The 22,500-nt window shown below is 37.9% G+C and overlaps 1 protein-coding gene across 2 annotated transcripts in view; it reads left to right on the forward strand.

The window, feature by feature from the left end:
- LOC137621669 (protein turtle homolog B-like) overlaps positions 1–22,500 on the forward strand; it is a 782,627-nt gene that overhangs the window by 643,651 nt on the left and 116,476 nt on the right. For both annotated transcript variants that reach the window (XM_068352170.1, XM_068352171.1), the window contains exon 4: positions 21,479–21,604. In XM_068352170.1, the coding sequence (XP_068208271.1) occupies positions 21,479–21,604 (126 nt within the window). The remainder of the gene's footprint in view (positions 1–21,478; positions 21,605–22,500) is intronic.

A 22,500-nucleotide genomic window follows, 5' to 3' on the forward strand; every position in this document is an offset into this window, starting at 1 on the left:
CTCATGTCAAATCCTGGTATGGGTGGCCTTGACTAGTACAACTTTGCTGATCATGGCAATACACAAACCAATATCTTATAAAGCAAGCAATAATTTGATAAAATTAAATTGATAAGGCAAAATTACTTAAATAATAGTGATGAAGGCTTAAAAGGGCTTTTAAAAAAAAATCTAATTTAATCGGCATACACCTGTTTACCTAGCACCGAACGCTCATTTCTGTGCTAATGAATCACTCGACTTTCGGATCAGTCCTTTCAATTCCAAATGAATAATCTCATTTCCAAATTAATCATATAATTTTCGTTTTGGGAGATCCTCATTATAATATGTAATTCCGATGGATAATCATAGGGGGCAGTTCATTCGAAGTAAAAGAGGCGTGTTATTTTGTTCACGATTCTAAGGTTACTTCAAGCTTGTATCCTAACTTGACAGCAATTTAGACATTTTTGCTGAATATTCATGTTACAGTTTTCATCATGTCCGTTTTGTAAGAAGTTGCTAGCACCAAGCCATTAATTACTATAGCTGGAACCCACTATAAACGACTCAGATACTTCCAGTACAGCAATAACAACTGCAAATGTAGCCGTTTCTAGTCCACTGCAGGAGGAAGGCCTAAGATATGTCCTTATTCATGTCTGGGGTTTGGCCAGTTTTCATCACCACGCTGGCCAATGCAGATTGGTGATGTTGGGAGATCTTTATCTGATCGCTCTCACCAAACAAACCTTGTATGGCTCACCCTGACTAGTACAGCTTTACTGATCATGGAGACATACAAACGCTTTAACCACATTCAGGTATCCCCACTCAGAAAGGGGCTTCAAGTACAGCTTATAACAAATCACGAAGTATTTATCAAGCAGTAAGCCAAAGTCGTCTCCTTCCCCTAAGATATATATATATATATATATATATATATATATATATATATATATATATATATATATATATATATATATATATAAAGGCGATTGAAAGCAAGAACTTCAACATTTTGGACAATATTTATTACAACCAAATTATGGGGTTACCATCATCTTTCCCATCATCAGGGCTAAAACATGAGCATTGCCGCAAATCAATTGACACCAATCTATTAAATATCAAGCTTCAATTTATGTTGCAAAAACTATAACTACACTGAAATAAGATGAATTATATCAACATGCAATCTTACTACTTTACAGATTAGTGTCTATTAATATGTGTTCACTGTTAACGTTCATGATTTAGCCCTGATGATGGAAAGAATGGTGCCCCGAAAGCCTGGTCGCAATTAAAGTCCTAAAATGTTGAAGTTATTGTTCTTAATCGCCTTTCTGGTAATTTGGAATCTTCTAGAAGCGAAAATACTATACAGTATATATATACAAATATCTATATCTACAGTGTATATATATATATATATATATATATATATATATATACATAAATATATATATATATACATAAATATGTATATATAAACAAACTATATATGTATATATATATATATATATATATATACATATATATATATATATATATATATACAAATATGTAAATATAAATAAACTATATATACTATATGTAGATACATACATACATATATATATATATATATATATATATATATATACATACATATATATATACATATATATATATATATATATATATATATATATATATATATATATATATATATATATGCCCCATGTTCACGGATGGGGCATCTGAACATAATTTTTACCACTTTATTACAAAAGCTTCGTGAATACGCTTTGCACAACGAGAAACTCTTCAAAATAGTACCATATTGTTCTTGGGAGCGCACGATTGACACTGACACTTCTTCAAAGCAAGTAATGCAATGTTGCTCTGTCAATATGCTTAAACTACCTCAACTGTGACAGAATGATACTGTTACCATGCGACCTGAGACACGTTACTTATAGGAGATGTTCAATGATCTCGTACAACAATTTATAAGTCATAGTACTCTTAAAAAGGTCATTGATCCTACTGTATAAAATACATATACAGTATATCTACATATTTCCTATGCAATGAACAGTATACAAAGTTGTATAATAAAGAAACATACATATACTGTATATATATATATATATATATATATATATATATATATATATATTTATATGTATATATATTTACTTAATTTGGAAAAAAGTGTAGCTAGCAGGAAGTGGGGAGGTGCTTGAGAGAGATAAGAGTTTCTGGGAAAGTATGTTAGAATAATGAAAAATATGTATGCAGAAGGAACCACAAAAGTAAGAAGCACTGTTGGGACTACGGAGAAGTTTAAGGTGAAATTTGGTTTCCACCGAGGTGCCTTGGAGTGCAATGTTTACTGATGGCATTATATGCTGACTGACCTAACAAGAGAAGATGTCAAACTCAAGCTGGAAGTTGGAGAGAAGAATTTAAGAGTAGAGGCTTAAAAATGAGCAGAACAAAGACTGAATATATGTGGACAGGTGGAGAGGAATGGCAGAGAACAATGAAATTAGGTCAAGAAGACATGAAGAGGGTTAACTCCTTCAAATATCTTAATTATGATATGAACGAAAATGGAAACCTTGATGCAGAAGACGGTCATAGAATTCTGTGTGCATGGATGAATTGGAGAAAGTCATCAGGATACTTTGTGATAGGAGGATCAGTGCAAAGGTTAAAGGGAAGTTTTATAAAAGCATTGTTAGACCAGCTATGCTATATGGGGCAGAGACACGCCAATAAAGAAAGATCAAGAAAGAAAAAGTGGCCGAGATGAGAATGACGAGGTGGATGTGTGGTGGCACCAAAAACAAAACATAAAATCCTGAATGAATTAATCAGGGGGACAATCAAAGTATTACAAGTTTCAAAGAAAGCTCAGGAAAGAACAATGAAATGGTTTGGCCATGTCATAAGGAAAGAAAATTAACACCAACACCTATATAAAAGGGTTATGGACAAGGAGGTGGAGGGTAGAAGGATGGAAAGGCCATAGTTCAGGTGGAAAGAAAAATTATTGAATGACGTGAAGGAAAAGGGTATAAGAGAACAAGATGCACAGGGCAGAGGAAGATGGAGAAGGCTAACTACAAACAGCGACCCCATATAGAAATGAGAAAAGCTGAAGGCAAAGAAGACTTAATTGGATTAGTTTCTACCTAAACACGAAATGATTTATATTATATTATATTATATCATATTATATATATATATATATATATATATATATATATATATATATAAACAGTATATATATATATATATATATATATATATATATATATATATATTATTATCATTATTACTTGCTAAGCTACAAACCTAGTTGGAAAAGCAGGATGGTATAAGCCCAGGGGCCCCAAAAGGGAAAATAGCCCAGTGAGGAAAAGAAACAAAGGAAAAATAAGATATTTTAAGAATAGTAACAACACCAAAATAAATATTTCCTATATAAACTATAAAAACTTTAACAACACAAGAGGAAACAGAACTAGACAGAACAGTGTGCACGAGTGTACCCCCAAGCAAGAAAACTCTAACCCAAGACAGTGGAAGACCATGGTGCAGAGGTTATGGCACTACCCAAGACTAAAGAACAATGGTTTGAATTTGGAGTGTCCTTTTCCTAGAAGAGTTGCTTACCATAGCTAAAGAGTCTCTTCTACCCTAATCAAGAGGAAAGTAGCCACTAAACAATTACAGTGCAGTAGAAAACCCCTTGGGTGAAAGAAGAATTGTCTGGTAATCCCAGTGTTGTCAGATGTATGAGGACAGAGGAGAATCTGTAAAGAATAGGCCAAACTATTCGGTATATGTGTAGGCTAAGAGAAAGTGAACCGTAGCCAGAGAAGGATCCAATGTAGTACTGCCTGGCCAGTCAAAGGACCCCATAACTCTCTCGCGGTAGTAACTCGACGTGTGGCTGGTGCCTTGGCCAACCTACTACCTACTATGTATATATATATATATATATATATATATATATATATATATATATATATAACTTCATGTTTGGATAGCAACTAATCCAATCAAGTAAGGATTCAGATCCACATGAACAAAAGAAACAGGACACAATACAATGTTATGAATATCTGGCCTCATTAAAGGCTCGATCGCGAATCTTTCGCGCGTCAAAACAATTTCCTATTAATGTATTCACCTTGAGATAATTAATTTTTCCCGGACATGGATAAAGGGATCTCGCGTCTTTTCGTACCCAACCTACCGAAGAGAAAACACGGTCGCGAAAGTGTTTTGAAAAGAAGGGTAAACAAAGTGTTTCTATAATATCTCTGAGTGATGAAGATAAATGGAAAAAAAAAGATCAGCATATTAACAGTTAAGTGATAATTTGGAAAATCGTATTATGTTTTTGCAAAAGTTAGTTTTGTTATAAAACAGGTAGAATTGTGCAAAAGAATCGATAAAAGCTTACTTTGAAATTTTTATAAAATCCAGATTGAAATGCCCAAAAGAATCTATAAAGTTTACTTTGAAATCAAAGAAGAATTCAAGACATGAATCCTCAGAGAAAGTTTTCTATACCTCAGCAATTAAGATGGGAAAAAGATCTGAAACTAGAGCACAATTCTAAAGAAAAATTACTAACAAGAATGCGATGCCTAAAACATTGTATGCAAAAAGGATGTGTTGGTAGTATACACTGAAGCTTCCTCCGAAAGCGCTATCCAAGCATTACCTACGGAAAAGAACAGGAAATTCTCTTATGATGGTCAGAGATGGGATTGAAATACTTCTGGTTTGTGGAAGAAACGTCCTTGTATATGGTCAGGAAGTTTGTATGATTGGCTTTAATATTAGTACTGCATTGGACGGTGTTAATCAAGAGGCCATTGTTTTCAAACTTGAAGTGATGAGAATAGATGGGTCTTTCCCTAACATAATAGATGGCAGAGAGTAGTTGTTGATGGACACCGTAGTGACTATATGTTTAAAGGCCGCCCATGAATGGCAGAGGCAAGGGAGAGTGACATTGCCCTATCAAGCAGGGCAATGCCCTAGACTGACCACATATACACATATGATCAGCGCCCAAGCCCCTCTCCATCCAAGCTAGGACCAAGGAAGGCCAGGCAATGGCCACTGATGAATCAACCGATAGACCTATAGGCTCCCCTAAATCCACCATCCTTAGCTCAAAAGGATGGTAAGGTTGCAGACAATAACAACACTATTGAGACTGAGCAGGACTCGATCCCCCGACTGGCGAACACCAGGCAGAGACGTTACAAATCAGGCCACAACCACAAATATTTGGTGTTATCAAGGTAGTGCTCGCGGCCCATTATTTTCATACTATATACAAATATGTGATTTGACCTAGAAAACAGGCTCGTTGCATATGCAGATGATGATACTCTATTTGCCTCAATTCCCTTTCCTGAATGTATATATGTGGTTCCTGAATACCTTAATAGAGCCGGCTAAAATTAGACCATAGTGCAAATTATGGGGCATGAAATTCAACCATAATAAAACTCAAAGCATGAAAATAAGTAGGTCAAGGACAGTGACTCCTCAACATCCAAATCTTTGCAATGATAATGGTTCTTTAACCACTTACAACTTCTGTGAAATTTTAGGTGTGATTCTTGATTGGGAATTTATTTTTGAGAACACATTCAGTCTGTCTCTTCTTCAATTGCACAAAAAAATTGGCTTATTGAAAAAGTTTACTTTCAGCGATCAATCTATTCTGAAATTTTAATTCTTTCAGTCTACCTTGTTTCGAGTATTGTTTTCCTGTCCGGTCTTCAGCTAATGACTCTTACCATAATTCGTTGGAGAGATACATACGTTCTATTAAATTCCTTAATCCTGATCTGAATATTAATCTTTGGCACTACCGTTCACTTAGTTCTTTTATGAATGTTTCATAAGGTTTTACATAATTCAGATCATCCATTGCATTCCGATTTCCTAGACTATACAATCCTTTATGTAGTACTAGGTATGCAGTTAATTCTAAAAATTATGCCTTCTCCATCATGAGGCTCAATAATACACAGTATTCTAGAAGTTCTATTCTAGCAGTGACCAAATTGTCGAATGATATTAATCTGGCGGTTAAATCGTTGGAACTTCAAAAGTTCAAACTTTTTGTGCATTCATTTCTGTAGAACAACTTGACATAAACTTGACATAAGATCTTACTGATCTTAAAATACTTTCTATTTTCAGTCATTACTTATGCACGATATAGATTATTTCTTATTCTCTTATTCCCTTTCCTCATTTAGCTTGAGCCCTTGGGCTTGGAGCTTTCTACTTTTCCAACCACGGTTGTAGCTTGACTATCAATAATAATAATAATAATAATAATAATAATAATAATAATCATCGAAAAATAAAGTGATGTTTGTAAGATGACTTAGATAGGAATGGAAATAAGATATCCATAAGAAAAATAGAGAGAATGCAAAGCATGAATACGTGATATCTAATATTCAAGCTGGAACGAAGATTCGGAATGAAGCAAAGGGAAGCTTAAGGCATCACTTAAATGACATAAACCAAAGACCACAAACAGCTTGGGAGCTGTGACTAAGTTCTTCGGAAGTAGCATTTAACAGAAAGTTGCACTAAACTTATTCAATGTGTCATTGTCAAGTAGTAGACAATTGGCAAAGGTACTTGCTTCCACATTACATAATGATCCTCATGGAAATTAAATAATGTATTCTAGAATGTTTTGCAAAGAGAGGTCATAAATATCCACTTCATTGTTATATCAGTTTGATGTCTTAAGAACAGTTTATGGGAAAAGCCTGTCATTGAGTGTGCTGCATTCTTATATCGCAAATCTAAAAAATCTCAATTATGTGGGTGCATTGAAATCAACATATCATTATAAAAACACAGGTATTAATTGAAGGTTAGAGTAAATATCATACTGAAAAAGTCCCAGAAAATTATTTCAATCTCAAAAAATAAATACTACCCACCACCACCACAACCAATAATAAAAATGATGATAATAATAACAATAATAATAATAGTACTCTATCTATCTATATACCAAAGCCCTTGCCCCAATTTTAACCAATAATAATAATCAATCTCAAACTGTGGAAGAAAAGGATCAAGCTAAGTTACTCTGGGACTACTGAACAATATATAAGGATGGACAGGACGATACAAAAACATCGACCCGACATCACTCTGGTCGACAAGACAACGAAAATGTATCACTCATGGACACTGCAGTACCGATTGTATGAGGTGAAAAGAAAATGGAAAAGCACCAAGACTTACGAATTGAATTGAGAAGGCCATGGAATATGCAAGTGGAGTGATTCAAATAATCATAGGACCACTTAGGACCATACTAAGTCACTGAAATGGAATCTTGAGAAAATATGAGCGGATATAACATGAAACAGCCATCTTTAGTGTGGAAAGTTATGGAATCCTAAGTAAGCTAGATGCAACCCTGAACCCACACTATAAACCAGTAGTCTCTAAAGACTATGGTTACAATAATAATAATAATAATAATAATAATAATAATAATAATAATAATATACTTAAGACTATATGGTCATTCTCTTCAGTTAAAACGAAACATAAAGAAATGATTTATATGAAAAAGATATGTGTCTAAAAGGCTATTCTGAAATATTCATGAACCATCACCAAAAGGGAAAACAGAGACACTTCTAGTTTAATCCTACATATGTTGCACTCCCGACGCAACTCCACCAATTGATAACCAAACTTGCCCCATCTGGTGATGTTTCTAACAAACTGATATCCCAAACCTTCACTTTGGTAATGCTCTCCACGCATTTCCATAAATACACCGCTGAGAGTTATTGGTACTCGCCCGCTCATGTTAAACCTTCGGGCAGTGGTTTGTTAGGCATCACTCCTGAGGCACAAACAGTAGTTTTATCAAGTGGAGGCATCATTGATTCCAGTTCTCACAGAAATGAATGAAAGTAAAAATATATTCGACTAGCTTCTACCCTTTAAACTTTAAAGGCCAGTCATGAATGGCAGAGCCACGGGACAGTGACAATGCCCTAGACACTGATGATATTATCATTATTATTATTACTTGCTAAGCTACAACCCTAGTTGGAAAAGACGAATGCTATAAGCCCAGAGGCCCCACAGGGAAAATAGCCGAGTGAGGAAAGGAAACAAGGAAAATTGAAATATTTTTAGAACAGTAACAACATTAAAATAAATATTTCCCATATAAACTATGAAAACTTTAACAAAACAAGAGGAGGAGAAATTATATAGAATAGGGTGCCCGAGTGTACCCTCAACCAAGAGACCTCTATATACAAATCATTAAAGCTCAAGACCCTCTCCACCCAAGCTAGGACCAGGAAGGGCCGGGCAATGGCTGCTGATAACTTAGCAGGTAGATCTATTGGCTCACAAGGATGGTGAGGTTTAAAGATTTGAAGGCCGCTCATGAATGGCAGACACAAGGGACAGTTACACTGCCCTATCAAGCAGGACAGTGCCCTAAAGACTGACTATATATACACATGATCAGCGCCAAGCTCCCTCTCCACCCAAACTAGGACCAAGGAGGGCCAGATAATGGCTGCTGATGACACAGCAGATAGACCAATAGGCTCCCCCCAACCACCCCATCCTTAACTCACAAGGATGGTGAGGTTGCAGCTACCGAAGAAAGTAGCGAGTTTGAGCGGGACTCGAACCCCAGTCAGGCGTTCACCAGTCTGGGATGTTACCAAATTCGCACCCGAGTCCGGCAGATCGCCAGGCAGGGATGTTTCCAAAAGGTCACCACAACCTTTTATACGTTTTCATCTATGAGAAACTACATTTTCTGTTTTATTCATATCCTTGTATTATTTCGCGAGCAGGAAGTGGAAACTTTCAATTATTTTACAACGCAGAAGTAAATATGTAGACAAAGAAACGACAAATCTTTTTTATATATTTTTATAAAGAATCTCATCATTTATTACATTTTACGTTTTATTGTAAACATTCTATTACAGAGGGACACAAATTTAAGAGACTAAGGTATCATGGCACCTGGAACCAGGAGATTGCCTTATTGCCTTATTCTATGTTTGGGTTCCCCCAGGTCCCTCACTGTGAAGCACCTCGTATATCCTCCAGAGAGTTGCTAATGCATCTTCCGGTGTATTTTGCATCTTCCAGTCTTTGATGGTCTGGGATGCATCTTAAGTATTTATCGAGCTTATTCTTAAACACATCTACGCTCACTCCTGATATGTTTCTTAATTGAGCTGGCAGCACATTAAATTGTCGCTGCATTATCGATGCTGGTGCGTAGTGGATTAATGTCCTGTGGGCCTTCCTTAGTTTTCCTTGTATAGTTTTGGGCACTATTAATCTACCTCGGCTTGCTCTTTCTGATAGAGAGAGAGAGAGAGAGAGAGAGAGAGAGAGAGAGAGAGAGAGAGAGAGAGAGAGAGAGAGAGAGAGGGATAACATGATTTGCCAAAGTATGTAACAATCTTATTCTTTTGTCATTACTTATCATTAAATAAATGATACACGACACATGTCAAAAGTCATTGACCAACTGAAAGCATTTAAGAAATGGCGGTACAAACATACAAACTCTGACTTCATCTGTAAAGACTAATTTAGTTCGCAACTGCGTGCGTGTGTTTGTCCGTTTTAAGAGTCAAATCAACCAATAAAATCATATAAACAAATATGTTTTCAAAACTCAACTGTATTACAAGCGACATTAGTTTGGATTACGACGACTCAAAAAAGAAAATCCAAAATCCAAATATGATATTGCTATTTTATCTATCTTTCTCTGTGAGCCAAAACTAAATAATATCCTTAAAAATATATTAATGAACCAGTTTTTTCCTAGAAAGGAATTAACATAAAACGTGTCGGAAAAATAAAAATTTTCAAAGCATTCATTTCTAGATACATCCGATAATCAATCTGTAACCTTCCAACAAATCACACAAAAGTAATTTGAAACTAAACTGGCTTCTAATCTGCTTCCAGAGGAAGCCCTGTGAATAGCATAATCCATTTATTAATCCCTCAAAGATTTCAATAATAGAATTCATTTATTAATACCAAAAAGATTTAATCCTATCTGATAAAAAATGGATATAAAACGGGGGTAATTTATGACAAAAATATGCAGAAATAGAAATGAGATACTTATAATTGAATTTAGCGGTATTTATCATATTTGAAAATTCGTCATGTGGTTACAGATATTATACGTTAGATCACACAACATGTGCGTGTTAAGTGCATAATGTTTTCCGTACTTTATAATGCGTGAAATATGTTTATGTCTTTGGCAATGTGCTCATGAGAGGCTCCATCCAGCAACGGTTTGGGTAATTCTCGTCCTCGGTCAAATTTAGAAGCAAGAATATGCATACTGTAAAAAAGTCTGTATGTTCTTATATTAAGATTAGATGCCAAGATGCAAATTCCAAATCAATCATTCAATCAGTCTTATGTTACGATTTTTGAAACTGGGTTCATGCAATTCTCCCATTTATTCAATTATGTTTGATGAATATGCGCTTGTGGTGAACGGTGATTACTTGTACCCATATGAAGAGGATATATTGTAATTCTCCTTTTCAGTAAATCTTTTTCCATAAATAAGTACACAAGCATTTATCTGTTTATGTAATTAAATTATGATGTTAAATTTGATTCATTAGGTACGTATGGACCTTGTTTTGGGTAATCCTCTAATTGTTATATGTGTTAAATGTGGTAACATGTTCACCTAGCATTTGCATGGCAGCAGATTGATCCCAGCCTGGAACCGTGAGTTTAAGCTGTTTACTCGGGAGCTGTGAGGGATTGGGCTTGCTCGGCTGACGTTTTGGTGAGCATCTATTCTGATGAAACTGGAATTGAAACCCGACACATTAACCTTTAATATGTTCGCAGTAATTCGTAACTTTGGTCGTAGATATTAGCATGTCTTCATACTAAAAGTATGTATATTAGCGATTCCGTAATTATCGCTGTCACTTGAATTTGCTTCAAGGTAAGTGCATGCATGTATCCTGGCGATTAAAAGAGTAAGGCTGAACAAATTTGTTGGTTAAGTATTGAAAATGTTGAGGGCGGTAAAAGCTGCTGCCAATACTGAGGCCCCATGGCTCTCCCAGACAGATGTTCAATACGTTATGCGATGTGTAACGTCTTTCGATAACCAATAAACATAACATTATCCCGTTCTATTAATCTTCGTCACAGCCGTGTGCATTTGCACAACATACATTATGCAGCACTGAGGCAAAAGATGTAATCGGGTGAAAGTGAAGGAAGAAAATGTTGTATTAATATCCCTGATTTATTTCTAATGTATTTCGAAGCTTCAATAATGACTCGGCGGGAAATGAAACCAGAATAAGATGGTCATTTATAACAGGATTTTCATCTTTTATTTTCTTTCAAAACGCATTATTTAACCTTCATATACGTTCTGATGTCCTCATACCTAAAATACTATTAAAATTACTATTTCTTTTTCACTACTGTATTCCGTTTTATACGCCAGCATTTGATGGGGGATGTGTAATATCCATTGGCTTGTCTGTCTACATCGCAGTCTACTATTGTCTACCATTATTGTTAAAACGATTTAATAGTTCCAGGTTTCAAAAGGTATTGTATATCCAATACCATAATCCCCACGTGGAATGAAAAAATACAATATTCAGGATAGTTATGAACATTTACTTTGCCTTACGTTTGAAATCCATAGTTTTCAATAGTTTATTAAACCATCGGTACTCAAGGTCATGCATATTTTAAAGCTGCATTTCAATGTATATTCTTCCCTTATTTTACCCAGTTTTTTCAATCTTTTATAATCCATATGCGTCTTATTTACCATTTCGCCATTCCTCTTATTATAGTCTACGTTTATTATCCTTATGTAACCGCTAGTCACTTTCGATGAAGTAAGATGAATCACATGCATAACTGGCAAAACGAAATTTCATTTAAGTAACAGCTTAATTGTAAATCCTCTATATAAGATTTCCAGTAATTGATAAAAGCAATAAAAGGATTGAGGAGAATAGGGGATGTTGAGGAAAGGAGGGAAGAGGAAGCGAGGAAGAAAAGACAAGGAGAGAATTGTAAGAATTGCCAGGGCATAACTTTCCTCAGTACATCGAGGGGGACACAGCAAGGATTTTGATTGGGAAAGTAAGATAGACGACAGAAAAACTGATAAGGGAAGAATAGAGGGTGCGTTTGTTATAGAACAATAACGTAACAAGTTTGAAAGTCAACGAAGAGGGATCCATACGTGGACCTAGAAAAGGCTTATGATAGAGTTGATAGGGAAGTGGAGCTTGCTGAAACTCAGAATAGCACAGAATATAAGTTCTTCATAGAAGTTACAAGATTTCAAGAATGGACTGAAGCTTGTTTTAGAGTTTGTAGATGGGAGAGGGCTGACCAGATAGAAGAGAAATCTATGACTGTTGACGTTCAGTATTTTTAGAGATGAAACCATGAAGGAAGTCAAAAGAAAGAGCGATATATGTAGTAGCAAAATTTTGGGATAAGGAAATATGTTGATAGTGGAGTGTGAAATGGTTGATGTTTGCCTAACCCACTGTACTGATTGAGGATAGTAATGAGAAACTGCAGATAATAGCAATGGAGTTTATGTGTTTGTAAGTGGAGTAAGATGTGAGCAAAAGTAAAGTTATAGCAGAAAATTGAAATCAAGATGATGGATCGATGAATATTAAGGGATGCGAATCAACCCCATTAAAAAAGAAAAGAAAAACAAATATTTTGGGGTTACTTCAAACTCCTACTACTTTCTTTGTTTCTCAACAAATTTTTTTCATTTAAAAACCATTTGAATTTGATACACTAAAAGTTCTACATTGAAAAATTTCTTAGCAATCATGTGTATTATTTCATTAATGTATAGAAATCACTTTCAAAGGTAACTATTTTTCATATGGAAATTTCTTATTTTTTCGAAAATTTAAAGTAGAGATTGTAGGCTATAAAATGCCCTATCTTTTCATGTTTAAAAGCAAAATTCGGTCCATAATAAAAAAACAAAAAAAAAACAAAGGCAATTTTCTCCGGAAATTTCATGCTTCGAGAAATCGAGCTTCAGGGTTTTTATTTTTTATAGAGATTAATTGAATAAACTTTAGTATGCATAAGTGTTACTATTATTATTACTGGCTACGCTACAACATTGGTTGGAAAAGCAAGATGCTGTAAACTCTATAAGTGCTTCAACAGGGAAAATAGCATAGTAAGTAAAGGAAATAAAGAAACATAAAATGGTACGGCTGAGTATACCCGCAAGCAAGAGAACTCTAACCCACGACAGTGGAAGACCAGGGTACAGAAGTTATGATACTACCCGAGACTAGAGAAAAAGACTAGAAGAGCTGTTTACCATTCCTAAAGACTCTCTTCTACCTTTACCAAGTGGAAAGTAGCCACTGAACAACTAAAGTGCTGTAGTTACTTCCTTGAGCGAAGAATTTTTCTGTCATATTGGTGTTGTCAGGTGTATGAGGAACGAAGGGAATATGTAAAAAATAGGTCGGACTTTTCAGTGTAACTGTAGGCAAAGAAAAATAAGTCGTAACCAGAGAGGAATCCAGTGTACTAATATCTGGCCAAACAAAGAACCCATTAACTCTCTAGTGGTAGTACTTCAACAGGTGGCATATGTCTTGGGCAACCTACTACCAACAAGTATGGAGTAAGTGAGGATCATAAGAACGTAATCATCATATTTCAGGGTTCTTTACTTAGCAGTGGTAACCCATTCCCTCAATTCCAGAAATATACTTTATATGGTACATGAACCAAATGCGCACACATGAGCAAGACGTGGCTACGACTATGTATTCTCGTCTGTGTATTTTTCTGGCCAAAAACTAGGCTTTTGGCATATTTAGTTATCGTCTCTAGACATATTTTTACATCTTTGTACCAACCGTGTGTCACACAATTGTACATAATTATTTTGTATATATTATGCTTGTATCTGCGCTCTTCCCTCGCACTAAAAAGAACCTGAATGATCATGTCTCCGGTTTTGCTCTCTAACATTGTCTGTCTCTCGAACATGTTAAGTCCTGTTGCCTTGAGGTTTTGTATATAACGGAGAGTGTTCCTTAATAAACAACTCAGTTGATTGCATCCTGCCTTTGAGTTCACAACCCTCTCTCAGCCCGTCACATTGGTGACCCCGGAAGTCGACTCGCTCCCATCGCTTTCCACCCCCACCCCCTCGCCCCTTCATCGTTGGTACTATGGCGGACTCGGACTCTACGGCAGTTGGTGCTGCGGCCGCTCCATTCAAACTTTCATCGTTTGCCAGCGGAGAGGCGTTTGCTTGGTTTCAGCGCGCAGAAGTCCAGTTTCGTATCAGGGGCGTGACTCGCTCAACCACCAAAGCGGATTATGTTCTCGCGGCGATACCCGAGGACACCTTCCCGGAAATATCCGACTGGCTTTGTAAACAAGGAGACACCCCAATAGCGTATGACGCCCTCAAAACATACCTTCTGCAGCAGTACTCGCCGTCGCCAGCCGCCCATATAGCCAAGCTTTTTCAGCTCTCGCAACAACCGTTGGGGCACCAAAGGGCTTCGGTTGCCCTCCGGGAGATGACCAGTAGCGCTCGCCTTCAACCTGCCGCAGACGGCTCTCCTCGTGAGGTGAACCTACTTCGTGCCCTTTGGATACGCCGTTTACCCGAACCTGTACGCGCTGCCATACCCGATGTCGATAGTTTACCCATAAAGGACTTAATGACCAAAGCCGACGCCCTTATGGACAGCCACTTCAAGACCTCCATCAACGTCTCCACCCCTGACGACGAGGATGCCTATTCAACGTCAACCGAAGCTGACATGAATGCCATAGGACATACACGCCTACCCCGTGATGTGCCGAAGCGGCGACAAAGCCACCCACCACCCACCAATCGCTCGCGCCCCAACGAACGACTTCTACAGCCACTTACTACCTCCCATCCGCCGCAGTTTTGCTACTACCACTTCAGATTCGGGGCAACCGCGAAGAAATGTGCCAAGGATTGTCAGTGGCCAAAAAACGTGTAAGTAGGCCATCGCATGTGGCGGTGGCCTCCCGTGTTTCTAATCTTTTCTTTTTACAGGATGCAGGAACGGGCGTGCGATTTTTGGTAGACACGGGTGCTTTTCGTTCTCTTTTGCCAAGGAAACTCTTCAAGGCACGACGTAGTCTGTCTACATCTGCCGACGTCCGCTTGGTAGCTGCCAACGAATCTGCGATACCCACCTACAGTTACGAGAACCTCACATTATCGTTCGGAAACGGTAAATTCAATTGGAAGTTTCTCGTTGCTGACGTCACAATGCCAATCCTTGGTGCGGATTTCCTCTCTCATTTCCACCTTCTGGTCGATGTTGCCCACCGACGATTGGTCAACGCAGACTCGTACTTGTCGACACCTCTTCAACCCGGACATCAGCGCACCCACGGATGCCTACGCCCACCTCCTCACGTCGTACCCGGAAGTTTTCCGTCCAGAACTTCGCCAAACGCCCACGGTTCCTGCCAAGCACAGTATTTATCACCATATCAAGACGACGGGACCCCAGTCTTCGCAAAATTCAGACGTCTGGCACCGGAACGATTGGCAGCCGCCAAACAGACGTTCGCCGAAATGGAGGAAATGGGCCTTTGCCAAAAGGCCTCCAGCCCATGGTCGTCACCCTTACACATCGTTCTGAAGAAAGACGGCTCCCTCCGTCCGTGCGGGGATTACAGGCGCCTGAACATGCAAACACAACCGGATCACTACCCCCTCCCAAACATTGCCGACGTGACCTCCTACCTGCACAAAGCGAAGGTTTTCTCTACGCTCGACCTACTGAAGGGGTATTATCAGGTGCCTATGAACCCAGAAGACATCCCCAAGACTGCCATCACCACTCCGTTTGGTACATACACCTTCAATTACTCCTGTTTTGGCCTTCGTAATGCTGGGGCAACGTTTCAACGTCTCATGGATGGCATCTTAGGGGACCTCCCTTTCTGTGTATGTTATGTGGACGACATACTTGTGTTCTCCTCCTCAAAAGAGGAACACCTCCGTCACCTGCGCATCGTGCTCGACCGCCTGCAACAAAACGGCCTTGTAGTCCGGTACGACAAGTGTACCTTTGGCGCCAACGAAGTGTCGTTCTTAGGGCACCGTATCACTCCTGAAGGAGTCCATCCCCTCCCTGAGAAGGTAGCAGCCGTTCCGAACTTCCCCGCGCCCTCGACCGTCAAAGCTCTGCAGGAATTCTTGGGCATGATCAACTATTATCACCGTTTTCAGCCAGCCATTGCCGCCACTCTTGCTCCCCTCTACGCCTCCCTCAAGGGCAAGCCAAAGGACCTGAAGTGGGGTCCCCTTCAAGAAGCAGCCTTCTGCAATGCAAAGAAGGCCCCATCAACTGCTGCGGCTCTCACTTTTCCTATCCCACACGCCCCTCTCCTTCTCTCCACCAATGCCAGCGACGTCACTATTGGTGCAGTACTCGAGCAGGTGGTCAAAGGCTCGCCCCGCCCATTGGCCTTCTTCAGCAGAAAACTGTCCAAGGCAGAATCGGGTTATTCTACCTTCGATCGAGAATTGCTGGCAGTGCACTTGGCTGTCCGTCACTTTCGCCATTTCTTAGAAGGTACGCCCTTCGCCATTCGCACAGACCACATGCCTCTGGTGCACGCCTTCACTCGACAGTCTGACGCCTGGTCCGCCCGTCAACGCCGACATCTCTCCGCCGTGGCTGAATACAATTGCACCCTTCAATACGTCCCTGGGAAAATTAATCCCGTTGCCGATGCCCTGTCAAGAAACACGTTGGCTGCCGTTCAACTGGGATTGGATTACAACGCCCTGGCTGAAGCCCAATGACAGGATCCAGAGTATCAAGCTTGTAGGACATCCTGCACGTCCCTCCGTTGGGAAGACTTTCCCCTCGAAGACTCCAACACCACCCTCCTCTGTGACGTCAGTACTGGTAGACCGCGACCTTGGATTCCTACTCCCATGCGCCGACAGGTGTTTGATTTCATTCACGGCCTTTCACATCCCTCGTGCCGTTCTACTGCACAGCTGCTGAAGGCAAAGTTCATTTGGCACGGCATTTCTAAGGATGCTAAGGATTGGGTCCGCGCCTGTACTTCTTGCCAAACTTCCAAAGTACATCGACACACGGATTCAGGAGTGGGCACCTTTCCTCAACCTCAGCGTCGTTTCGCACACATTCACGTCGACGTTGTAGGCCCCCTACCCACATCACAAGGACATCTTTACCTGTTTACCGTCATCGACCGCTCCACTCGTTGGCCTAAAGCCATTCCCATGGAAACTGCAACGTCCGCCTCATGTACATCTGCCTTACTCTCTGAATGGATTTCAAGATTCGGTATCCCTGAGCATATTACTTCTGACAGGGGAACCACTTTCACCTCTCAATTGTGGACGTCATTAGCGAATCTCCTGGGCATCACCCTACATCAGACAACGGCCTACAACCCCGCTGCCAATGGAATGGTTGAACGTTTTCATCGCACCCTCAAAGCAGCTTTGATGTCCCGCTGCAAGGATTGCAACTGGTTTACTCAGCTTCCCTGGGTCCTCCTGGGACTAAGGACCACTCCTAAAGACGCCCTCGACGTCTCGGCAGCTGAAATGGTGTATGGCGACTCGTTGGTCGTCCCTGCCGAATTTTTTCCTTCTACAACCTCCTCCGATGATTTCCAGCGCATACGTCACGTCGTGGGAAAATTTACTCCGTGCCGCCAGACTTACAAGCCCCCAGCGAAGCATCACATACCAACGGCCTTGCACTCTGCAACGCACGTCTTCCTGCGCAACGACACTAGCAAGCCACACCTAACGCCCCCTTACACGGGCCCTTTCCTTGTGATCCGACGCAGTCCGAAAGCATTCCTACTAAACATTCGGGGCAAAGAAGACTGGGTCTCCATTGATCGTCTAAAACCTGCTTATCTTCTGCCAGATGACCCGCCTACAGTTCGCCTCTCTAGATCAGGGCGCCCTATTTAACATGTACAGTATGTCATTTTTAGGGGGGGAGCCATGTACCAACCGTGTGTCACACAATTGTACATAATTATTTTGTATATATTATGCTTGTATCTGCGCTCTTCCCTCGCACTAAAAAGAACCTGAATGATCATGTCTCCGGTTTTGCTCTGTAACATTGTCTGTCTCTCGAACATGTTATGGCCTGTTGCCTTGAGGTTTTGTATATAAAGGAGTGTTCCTTAATAAACAACTCAGTTGATTGCATCCTGCCTGTGAGTTCACAACCCTCTCTCGGCCCGTCACATCTTTGAGCATAATCAAAACATGAAAATTGTAATTATATAAACTAGCAGAAAAATAAATACGATGAACATAAGGTTTATTTACAAATACCATAGAAATATAATGAAAACGTATTCCTCAGGAAAATAAAAAATGGCAGTGTTACTGTCTATGATACATTGAAATATATATAATTCTCCAGAATGCTTGAAGAAAAAGTAAATAAATAGGTACCCACGTCAGAAAGGGGTTGCGTACGCGACCAGACGCTCTTGCGTATGAATATAATAAAATGGCTTTTTAACTATAGGATCAATTGTTTTCATTAAAAAATTTGAATCATGAAATATAGACTTTCTCCTAGCCAAAAACCTGATATTTTGAATATCCAAAATTGGAAGCAGTCGTGAGTCTCGTCCACGGACGGTAGAAGAATGGAACCAGATGCTTTGTATAAATATTTGAGAGTAAATATAATCGATGTTTAGACGGTATAAAAGAGATATTAGAAATGAATGCGCCGATTCTTGGAAATCAAACTAATCAAGGTAAATGGTGCCATGTATATAAATGTAGGAGCGTTCGATGCCATAATAATATGACATCATTGTAATGGTCTAAAGCTGCTAAAATTGTGAGAGTTTTCTGTCTAGGAATTTTTCTTCAACAAGTCCTTTTGGAAGGGTTAACCACACGCTGATTAGATAACCATGACACAGAACCACAGCAAACATCTTGAGTCAAACAAGACAATATTGTGTACTTCATTCTCATGTTGCTATGAATCCACCTTGAAATAATTCGATTTCTTGTTGATCTACTTTTACCAAAACCTACAACCAAAAGCGAAGATAAAAACAGACGGAAGGTACATTGAACGTCACATCCAACCATCTCCCACCAAACATCCATCCTCCCAAAAAGGTCTTCAGTTCCTCAGGTATACTATCTCGTGAATTAATCACTTCAAGACGCTAATGAAAATCTAATTGTTGGTTGATTGTAACTTGGGATGCCAGATGGTCATTGCATAGCCAAAGCAATCAATCCAGTCCGCTGGTCACCTGTAAATGATGTTTCTCAGTAACGAGGCAAGAGAGGGAGAGGGGGGGGGGGGGGTTTATGGTACTATGGGTCGAGCCTCACAACGACGGTTTGTTTGGGTTTCGTATTCTTGTTCAATTGATGCCATCAATGAAGGCATTTCCTGCCGCGTTAGTTCAGATTGAATTTCTCATTAGTGTCTATTTGTTCGACTAATTCTCCTGCGAACGGATTTATTGATGAATGACAGTATGGTAAATAAGATTTTGGGTCACTAGAATTATGATGGATATCCGTTCATGATAAATAAAACACATTATAACTTGATCTTCCTTTCTCAGGCTGTTTAAAGATGGTATAATATTTGTACACTATTTACATATTGCATAACAACTTTTATAGTCTAGGTATACTGTATATAGAAGACGTACTTTCATTATATAAACGCAATATGATCTGTCCGATATTGATATAAAAAAAAATTAGGCAATAATTCTGATCATCTATAGGAGCTCCTGTTCTTCCGATTAAAGAATAAGGGATTCAATACAATAATGCAATCATCATATCCTACGGCTATTGACGCAAAGGGCCTCAGAGAGGATACATTGGTTAAATTCATCAAAGGATACTTGAATTTCAGAACAACATTATAATTCCTTCGGAATCCTTAGTTCTTATTAATCAATAAACATAAGGCTTCCTATTACATTTCCTTTCAACAATAAAGAATTCTCTCTCTCTCTCTCTCTCTCTCTCTCTCTCTCTCTCTTGGAGTGTGAATTTCTATGTGTCAGTCATTTCACTATGTCTCAATTTGGTCAATATCGGTCCACCACTGAAATAGGAAATATCATATATGGTAAGATACTGAGTCCCTTGGGAAATTGGGAGTTCAACGGAGTGATGGCTCGAACACAGAGGCTCTGGAAATACCATATCCTTCTCCATATTCACTGCGTGGTTGTTGTTAGTCCCAAATATTGGCGTTTCAGGAACATATTCGCGTCCATGTTTGATCTACTATACACTAGGAATGTAAATGCACAGCATATTATTCTTTTGAGAAGCCCTGGTTTCTACGTGGTGTTCAGGAAGAGGGAATTTGGCGTTGAAGGATCTAAATTTATATGTTTTCATATGAGTTAAGTCTTTCATGTTTATTTTCCTATTGGTCTATTCCAGTATATATATATATATATATATATATATATATATATATAATACATATATACATATATATATATATACATGTGTATATATGTATATATATGTATTTATATATAAATATATATATTTTTATTTACAAATACATACACACACACACACACACACACATATATATATATATATATATATATATATATATATATATATATATATATATATATATATCTGTCACTAACCTGAAAGAAAAATCAGAAGAACGAAATTTTTAGTTAGCGCTTTCGTATGGGCATTCATATCTCTTCAAGTCCACTTGTTCCTGAGAAGGTATGACAATACAAAAACGATAACTCAAAATTTTGTTTTGCTGATCCTTCCTCCAGCTCAGTTACAAATAAATATCGTATGCTTCAGCGAAAGAGAGAATATATATATATATATATATATATATATATATATATATATATATATATACATATATATGTATATACATATTTATATACATATATATATTATATATGTTCATTTATATATATAATACATGTATATATATATATACACACATATAATAGTTTTGTTACTAACACACAATTTTATACTTTCAATTATTAAATCAAAAGTATACATAATAAAAAATACATCGGACCTTGGGAATAGCATTCTACATACTCAAAATAGAGTTCTTACATATAAATTGCAAGGATTGATCGATAGTCCATTTTTGCCTAGAGTCATGGCTCGTGTAAATGCGCTTATAATAAATATATATATGTGTGTGTGTGTGTATGTATGTATGTATATATGAAAATATATTATGCATGCGTGTTTTATCTTAGGAAAATAGAATATGCAGTAAAATGTCTTACCTTCCTCTCTCTCTGTCTCTTCCGCCCTCAGTTCCACCGAACAAGCCAGAAATCTTCAACGAAACCGGGCAATTGGTGACAACAGAGAGTGGGGCAGCAATCATTGGCCCTTACAATGAAGATGACCCTTTGGACCTCACCTGTAAAGTACTTGGAGGTAAGTCTCAAAGTATAAGTATAAATAGATAAAAAAGGTGCATAGTAAAAACTTGTTTGTGTGTATATATATATATATATATATATATATATATTATATATATATATATTATATATATACTGTATATATATACATATATATAGATATATATAACATGAGGTTAAATACTACAATCACAATTTATTATATTAGAAAAATCCTTAAAAAATTAGGCCAGTATGTCCCTAGTTCATAAACTGTCAATCACTTTCAGACCTTTTTCAAATATATTCATATCATTGAAGATCTTATTGGCATTTCAAAACGAATATGCGTATATGCATGAATAAATATGCAGAGTAATATTCTTGTCATAGAATTCTGAAAACATTGCTAACGATGCAAAGTTGCTTAAGTAAACAAATAAACTTACAAATAGAGTGGCGTCTTTCTTTCATATATAAGCTTAAGAAATGCGAAGGTTATCTTCATTATGCAAAAATAACTGTGTAATTTATGTTTATTATTCAGAACACCAACTGTACAAATTTGAGTAATGTTCCAACCAAAGGTATCGAATATGAAGTGATTTTAGCCAATGAAGAAAGTCTCCTTTTCTGGGCGGGACTCGAACTTGTACACTCATTATTATGGAGAGGTTTGCTGCGAACCGATACTGACTTACCAGTATTGATAATCTGGAGCATTTACCGAAAAACGAAATATATATATATATATATATATATATATATATATATATATATATATATTTATATATATATATGTATATATATATATATGTATCAAAAAAGCCATATATAACTATATATTAAAGTCTGGATTTTCCTAACGACCTCGGGATCACTTTCGTCATGGCTGAGTGGTATGGTCAATGTCATACAGGTATCCTGGACAAG

This window comes from Palaemon carinicauda, chromosome 28, assembly GCF_036898095.1.
Source record: "Palaemon carinicauda isolate YSFRI2023 chromosome 28, ASM3689809v2, whole genome shotgun sequence".
Lineage (NCBI taxonomy): Eukaryota > Metazoa > Arthropoda > Malacostraca > Decapoda > Palaemonidae > Palaemon > Palaemon carinicauda.